The sequence below is a fragment of the Neolamprologus brichardi genome, chromosome 23 (genome assembly GCF_056152115.1).
Source record: "Neolamprologus brichardi isolate AB-2024 chromosome 23, ASM5615211v1, whole genome shotgun sequence".
In the NCBI taxonomy this organism is placed as follows: Eukaryota; Metazoa; Chordata; class Actinopteri; order Cichliformes; family Cichlidae; genus Neolamprologus; species Neolamprologus brichardi.
In genome coordinates, this window is record NC_142125.1 from 33,300,121 (window position 1) to 33,308,354 (window position 8,234).

General features: G+C 42.0%; 1 protein-coding gene across 1 annotated transcript; it reads right to left on the reverse strand.

Annotated features, from left to right (window-relative positions):
• Window positions 1–3,250: 3,250 nt before the first annotated feature.
• Window positions 3,251–7,041, reverse strand: en1b (engrailed homeobox 1b). The gene is made up of 2 exons (XM_006795703.3): window positions 6,185–7,041; window positions 3,251–4,082 (listed from the first exon to the last, which is right to left on the reverse strand). The coding sequence occupies exons 1-2, from the start codon at window positions 6,717–6,719 to the stop codon at window positions 3,763–3,765; spliced, it is 855 nt and encodes a 284-aa protein (XP_006795766.1). The 5' UTR covers window positions 6,720–7,041; the 3' UTR covers window positions 3,251–3,762.
• Between the last annotated feature and the right edge of the window lie 1,193 nt (window positions 7,042–8,234).

Consider the following 8,234-nt stretch of genomic DNA (forward strand, 5'->3'; position numbering starts at 1 on the left):
AATATATGTTGTGTTATATTATATTTTTATGCATATCGGCAACATTTTGTTTTAATTATCACTAATTTCTTATCAAAAGAACATTTACATTTTGTAGTAAGGATAATAACTGTTATGTTTAAAATGAAATATTGTTATTGAGTAAATAAAGTAACATTGTAAGTAATGATATTATCATATGTGTGTAATTTCCTTTTTTTCCTGAATATGTTTGTACAGTCATGGTTAAAGACTCTTTACCCATCACAATGCATTTGTTAAAAAAACATAAAATAAAATAAATTAAAAATATTCATGCCAAAAAAGTAAGCACACAGTCCACTGCCTTAATTAAATTTGATTAATGGCATTATTTTTGGTTTGCATGTTTTCAAGCTTTTTAAAGATACCCGAGAGGTCTTATCCTGAATTTGCTTCCACAATACTGAAAGTTAAAACTGTCTATTAAGATGAATAGCTTTAGAAAGAATGAAGATATCTTGTTGCTAATACGGTGTGTGATTTTTGTCCTGTAGCAGAAAACACACACACACTTTTTAGAAGAGATGTCAAAGCTGCTGACAAACAGTTTGGGACTAAAAGGTCACCATACACTGATCACCGATAACACTCGGAGGCGATGCAAAGAAGCTGAATTTCCTTTTTTTGCAAAAATGAATGATACTTGAGTGTAGTGTCTGTGTGTGTGTGTGTGTGTGTGTGTGTGTGTGTGTGTGTCCACGCTCTTTGATCTTGTTTGCTGCTACATTTCGAGCCTCGTGAAAGAAACTTTTCTCATAATGGAAATCTTATTTAATTCTGCTTTGTGTGTGTTTTCGAACAGCGGTGCTAATGCTGCTGTGTTGCACTTTCTGGATATTATATAACACGGCTGTTCTCGGGGTGAGCCTGATGATAATGCTTCATTTTGTGCATGCGTGCTGTACCTGCTCTGAATCCAACTCTTCCCCCTCTTTTTTTAAACGGCCCAGATTTCCAGTGTGTATTCTCTTTTTATTGCTTTCATTTGCATATAAATTAAATCCATATTGTGCCTGCGAGGCAGACTATGCTAACTATGCAAACGATCCCGGGCTTTTCTTTGTTTTACAGATAAACCCTCGACTTCCTCAATGACAAGGTGGGAGGGAGGGGTGGAGGAGGGGGGTTAGAGGAATCCTCTCGCTGTTTCATAATTGTATGAATTTTAAATACACTGTCATAAGATCCTCTTCCGCATTCACAGCAGGGACTGGAACTATCATTATAATATTAGAGCTACAGGGTTGGCTGACCGAGAAGAGGCAGGCAGCCTTTGCACCTCTGCTCACACATGCGGGCCAGATGGCCAAAGACGCAGGATTTGGAAACACACTGTCCTTGTGTGCGTGTGTGTCTGTGTATTTTTCCTTAAACATCTCCGCCAACTCTTATTTTATTCCCGAATACATCGAAATTATATTAAAGTATCTTTAATCGATGAGAAACAGCGCACATTTCATCGCATGCTGCTTTTGAGCGGCATCAGCAAAACAAACAAAAAGTAGCACATTTTTTTTAACAGAGAGAAAAAGATCCAACTGAAATTAAGTCCTATGAATATTCAGCCCCACATTATAGCGGTTAGTGACGTTAAATTAGTCCTTATATTAGTGTGGGGCCTCTGGAAGCCCCTTCAAGGACCCCTGGAGGTTTTCGCAGGCTGCAGGAGATGCTGCAGGGCCAGTTATTATCATTCTGCTGCTACCTCACATTCACCATGAAAAACGGGAACCCTTAACTATAAAAAGGTGTGTATATATAATGTATTTTGCAACTTCTACGGTCACTTTTTGTAATTTAAACCTTTCTCTTTATAATCGAATTCGTTTTTTCTCGACATGCGCAGTTATGTCTGCTGGTCGCTTTGAGGGATAACAGGCAAACAACTAAAGATTTTTAAGGTAAAACCGTTCATTAAAATCTGTAACCTGCCTTTAAAGTTCACGATCGTCGTTATTGAAATCCATTATTAACACGTGATGCTGCGCGGTTATTAAATCTGTGCTCTATAGGCAGAGCCGAACGCAAACGCACTTGAAATAATTAAAGCTCCTGAAACGCGGAGGCCGTGAACGCCTCTGCAGGCTCGTTAGCTCTTAATTAAATAATCTGTTGTATAGAAGCGCCGGAACAAACAGAAACAGCGCTCATTGAGCTCACAAATGTCCTCCGGATGCCAGTCTTTTTGCTTTATTTCAACGCACCCCCCCCCCCCCCCCCCTCCAAAAAACAAACAAACAAACAAAAAAAAACAATAAAGTCAAAGAGGAGAGCTTTCCTCTTCTTTGTTTATGTGCGCCACAATCAAGTGTGTTAAATGTGTAATTTGATCCAGGTCGAAATAAATCGGTGGGGATACTAAAAGGCTCAGGTGCCTGTTTTTAGCAACGAGGGGATGCTGTGAGGATTCTCACTGGACTCTATCGCTGACATAAACTCCAAATATTACAGTTAGAATTACCGTGAAGTGATATAACTGAAAGTGAGCACAAATTTTAAAAAAATCTTAATAATTGGAGGAAAAATTCAAGCTGGCAAAAAAGAAGGCAGACTGTTCAGCGTAGACTAGTCTGATACTAATACTTCAAGAGTCACAGTTTCTCTTTTTGATTTGGGTGAAATTAAATGTATTTCTATAAGTCTTTCTGCTGCTGACCTTGGAGTGCGACACACACCACGCCATGCCACAGAGTTCACAGCCAGGCTCAGTCTAACCTGAACCTGAGGTCAAGTCAGGCCGCGCAGGACAGAGAGACGGAGCGCTTCTCCCCAAACCGCGAGTTCACGTTTCATTAGTATTAACTCGAGCGTGCGCGTTCACGCTCCAGCGTGTCCGGGAGAAAGTTGAGCAGAGGCGTGAAAACCTATAAATGCCCAGAATAGTTTTAATAGGTGAAATGGTATCCATCAAGGAGGCGCTGAAACAGGACCTGCTGTGCGATATATTTCTGTGTGTGTCTCAGTTTGATATGAAAGCTCCGATAAAGACTTCACATAATCCGCTGTTTTATAGACAGACGGAATTTAAAAAGGCCCGTAATTACACTTTCCTCCTTTAAACACGTTATGTGCCACGATTATATGTCCGTGTGGGCGTTAATATGTTGGGGAGTACAGGCAATGTAGTTCAAGTGAAATAATATTAATAATAATAATAATAATAATACCCAGAATTCCCGTAAATTCACCATATTGTAAGGAATCACTGTGACATGCTGACAGCTTATCATAGATTTAAATATGTTTTATTCTCAAATATGGCAACAAAACGCTTTTATTTCTTTCTCTTTTTTATCCGTGGAAATGTATGTAAGAAATAATAATTTAACCCATTAACTACCGCTCTCTCTCTCTATCTCCCTCTTTTTTAATTTCAGACTACATGTGAACATATTAAAATCTTTGGCTTGTTTGGCTTGACTGATGTGTTGAAGGGAAAATATGGCGCAAATATGGGGAAAAGGGGGGTGGGGGCAAGGAGACCACAAGAACCTATAGATCCTAAAAAACATTGAGGACAGAGAGGAGAGAAAAAAGGACCGGTGTGAAGAGACGAGCCTGAAATTAAATATACCGTATACAACATGATAACTGTGTGGCTATATAAACTTTAATAACGAGCGTTCATTTATATAACTATGTCCATATACTGTTACCATAAACAGAAATCTGTGTTTTTAAATAGCGTCCCCCGCTTCTCCTTCTTCTCCCAGTTCGTTATGTCCAAAAGAGTCCGGCCGCTCATTCGCTCTCCTCCTTCTCCTCCTGCACGGTGGTCGTTGAATGGTTGTAAAGTCCTTGAGCCATGAGCTGCAGGGCCAGGCCGTTCTTGTAACCGCTGGCCTTTTTAATCTTGGCCCTCTTATTCTGGAACCAGATTTTAATTTGGGACTCGTTCAGGTTGAGTTCCTGGGCCAGAGACTGTCTCCGCTGCTCCGTTATGTAGCGGTTGGCCTGGAACTCGGTTTTGAGTCTCTGCAGCTGCTCGGCCGTGAACGCCGTCCTGGGCCGCTTGTCCTCCTTGCCGCTCTTTTTCTTCTTCAGTTTCCGTGTCCTTGGGCCTGGTGTAGAAACAACAATAGGAAACAAAGATTTATTCTAAGGCTGGACACAGTCTGACACCGAGCCCCACTTATTGTTTTTTCTCTTCTATTTTAAAGGCGTTTTGAAAGCGTCTCTGTGAGCGATGATAGCGCCTTATTATCTGCCATGCCCGAATGTAGGTCACAAGTCTGTGCGGGAATGATCTGGGCAGGTTAGCCTGTGCTGGGGATGACTTCTATCAAAATAATGTTTTGATGTTACAGTAAAAAAAACAGCACAGAGAATGAGCGGAACTGTTAAAGCTGGACGCTGTGCAAACACAACTTGTTCTAAATCAGAGCAAATAAATATAAGCCTTTGGTGGAGGAAGTGGAGGGGGGATTGTGGGAGAATCTCACGATTGATTATTCATTACTATTTGACATGCTGAAGGTCTGCCTCACAGGTGAGTGTGGGACGTGGGAGACAAAGTAGCCAATCAGAAGAGAGCAGCAGCAACCCAAACAACAACAACAACAAGAAAAAAAAAGCTCCAGTGCAAATGATGAGACTTGTTAAAGCCTTATGAGCCTTGTCCTATCGCTCACACGTGGAAGTGTTGGAGGTGCAGAGATACAGATATCCTCCCTGCACACTCCACAGCTCCACAAGCTGCAGCACAGCTAATGGGACCTCATCCGAGGCTGCTTGATCAGTTATGACTGCAGCAGCGCGGTATTTTCACTTCAAGGACCCGATCGAATAAAGCTGAAGCAGCAAAAAAAGAAAAAAAAAGCACGGGAATTTGGTCACGTAGCTGAATATATGAGTGCGCATTGATCCGCTGATTAACTGTGTACTGCGCACATTTAATCCAGTGGGACAAAGGAAGCGCTGTCGCTGTGATACAGGGCAGGCTGGGGAGCTTCGGGTCTAATATTAGATTTCATAAAAAAATAATAACAATAAGTCGCAGAAGGACCTCTGCCTTTACCCTGACACATAACCACCACCATTAAAGCCAATAAAACCTTCCGCACCATCACATAGGCCGGCCTTGAAGCTATGAGGCACGCGCGCGCGCACACACAGACACACACACACACACACTGTTTCAAAGATAAATCAGCATCCTGTATGTTTGAACTGCTAAACATTAAACGGGCCTAAAAAGTCATTGCATGACATATGCAAACACTCGAACCTGTGTGGATTCAAATCTTTAAACGGCTTCAAACTCATCTCTACATCGAAAATACATCTTCTGCATCTGCTCAGAGGGAAGAAAGCGGATAAAAGTGAAAAGAAAAGAATTGCTTTCAGAAAAATAAAAGCAGCAGTGGTGGAGGTTAGAAAACAGATCCATGCCTCTTTTTTTAAGTATTATTATTTTCAGGATAAAATTCGGGAGCAAAAACAGAGAAAAACATTCCAGCTTTAGTTCTGTCAGACTAAATAAAATTAATGTAAAATAACCGGCAAAAACACGTTAGCCCGTGAAAAACCAGACAACAATACATTTGATTTTTTTTTAATAACCGTGTGGACTTGAAATTGGGTTTAATAAGGTATGAATCCTCGGCACTGTTGTTGGCTTGTTTTACATGACTTTGGTCTTTTCCGCATAAGGGAGGAAACATTAATATTAACAGAAAAGCCAAATACATTTCATATATTTTTGTGTAGTTTGCCTTATTTAGAGTTTTTAAAAAGTTTTTTTTTAAAATACATAAAAAATAAATCTGCTCGTGACACTGCCTGGGGCCCACATCAGCTTTAGCCCCAATGTGCTTCAACTTCACTCTGAATTAATTGACTTAATTCTTCACTTTGACTTGTTCTTTTGTCACATTGTGCTTCCGTTACACGCTCCACTATAAACTGCTAACCACTTTTACTTCAGCGACTTCTTTTCAGCACTTTACCCCCGACAGTTCTTATTTTCGAAATCAAATCCCTTTGTTTTGATTGGCTGGAGCACCTCGGTAAACTATTTAAACACTCACGTGCCAATTGTAAATTCCCTCTTTTTCTTCACGCTGGCACCTGGAAGAAATGTATTTGACACAGCGGAGAGAAACACAAGTCATCCCACTCCAGCACCCCACTCAGTATAATTCGGGGACTACTAGCGCCTTACCAGATGAGGGCCGGTCCGAGTACCGCGTACAGTACACCCAAGCGGGCCACAACAGCGGCTGGCTTTCTTTTGCCATGGGCGGAGAGCCTCCATTGCTGCCGCTCATGACCATAATTGACGAGGGGCTGTCTGCGTATCTACCAGTCCCGTTGCTCGTCGATTCGCACTGCTTCGACGAGTTCTGCTTGGAAGAGGGGGAAGAGGACGTGGACGACGACGAGGAAGGCGACGACGAGCTGCTGTCGCTGCTGCAGTTGGAGTCCAGGCACAGGCTGCCGGTGTGCAGCGGCCTCGCGCCCAGCGGGTTCACGTTTTCCCGACCCGACGTCTGGCTCCGATCGCGGTAGCTCGGCTCTTTTCTGCAGCCAAAGTCCGGCCGGAGGATGTTGTCTATGAAAAAGTTCGTGGTTCTGTGGGCTTGCTGGGCTGCCTGGTGGGGTAAAATCATAGCAGGGGATGGCAGGTTCGGCGACAGGGACATGCTCTCCTCCTCGGTTGTGTCCCGGCCGCTGTTGGACTCCTTCTGCTCTTCCATAGCTGGTGACCGTGAAAAACGTCGGCCTCTCCACGCCAAACTCCACTTGTTGCTCACTCTCCCGTCCCCTTCGGTATCCAATTCAGACAGACAGCATGTAAAAAAGCCTTTTTTAACTAGAATAAACACCTGCGTTCGTTAACAATATCACCTAAAGCATGCCCTCTCCTAACAGTGTTCCGAGACCTGGCATAGCGAACAGCTCCACGTTACAGCCAGTGTCCCTGCCGCTCCTCGGTGCAGCATAATATCTGTGTATTCGCTCTTCCCAAACTCTCCTAAAACCGTTATCTCCCCCCCGTGTGTGTGTGTGTGTTTTCTCCCTTTCTCTTACACCCAGCCGGAAGCACGTGTGCGCGTACACACAAAGCAACCGGCCAATCAGGAGGGAAGATCGTTCCTGTCACAATTGACGCTGTCCAATTAGAGCTGTGGCTGTGCTGCGGGAGAGCACGCGCACGCAGCACGCGCTTATTAGTTGGATCGATTCGGGAGAAGCGCACGTGCACAGACGTAATACACACCAAAACAAAAACAAGCGCGGAGACAGCCACCATTAAAAACACTGCTCAGAAGGGCGAAAGGGTTTTATTCCACATCGCTCCATGCTCTTTAAGCACATTTTAGTTTTACAAACTATTTGAATGCAAGCGCACTTTATAAAAATGATGAAGGAATAATAAAAATAAACAAATAACAAGAATAATTTTAGAAAAATAGGACTACTAGCATTAATGTTTTAGCTAAAATGTAACACCTTCTATTTGGTGAATTTTGCAGCGTAAATACTGTTAACCGTCCAAGTGTAAATTACATTACATCACGTGAACTGACATCAGCTATGTAAAACATATTTCATTTTACGTGGAGTGTTTTAAGTATGTGTATATTTAAAAAAATATTTGTATGTGTCTTCATAATATTAGATAAAATATAAACAAAATAAACAAAAACATTTTGTGCGCTAAACAGCTCCTCCGTAAAGTGCATAAAATGCACATTGTGGATTACAGCATTAGTTTCTACAATCTCATCAGATGATTTACCCTTGTTCTTTCCTTCTCATTATTTTTTTTTCTCTAACAGTGAAATACAACGAGGATGCTGTAAACGAGAACACGTCAAAGCTTGGACTGTTAAAACCACCAACAGCATCTGTACAGCGTTACTTTACCCTTAATCACAATTTGAGCTATTACAGAGCCACCAATTTGACATGAACAAACCCAAAATTCCGAAAAAGTGACCCAGTAGTTATTTAAAAAAGCACAAAAATCAAAGTTGAACACTGTAGTCTGTACAGTGTGTGTCCACATAAAGAAAGGTAACTGTATAGTTTCCTTCCTTCCTCTAAGTAGCTAAGACTTTGACTTAAAGTATGACTTTTGTGTTTTTTTTCCACAGCAACACGAAAAACCAACATGTTTGCGTTTCCCTGTGATATTTCAGTTCACAGGAGCCCACTCGTGAAAGGGTATAGGGGAGGCTGGAAAACAGGAGTGTGTCCCGATAATA

Bases quoted from the DNA above. Each gene is read 5' to 3' on its own strand.
- en1b (XM_006795703.3), bottom strand. From the start codon at position 6,719: ATGGAAGAGCAGAAGGAGTCCAACAGCGGCCGGGACACAACCGAGGAG. The intron at 4,083-6,184 runs GTAAGGCGCTAG...TTTCTACACCAG, and splicing joins CTCGGACCGGCCCTCATCTG to GCCCAAGGACACGGAAACTG.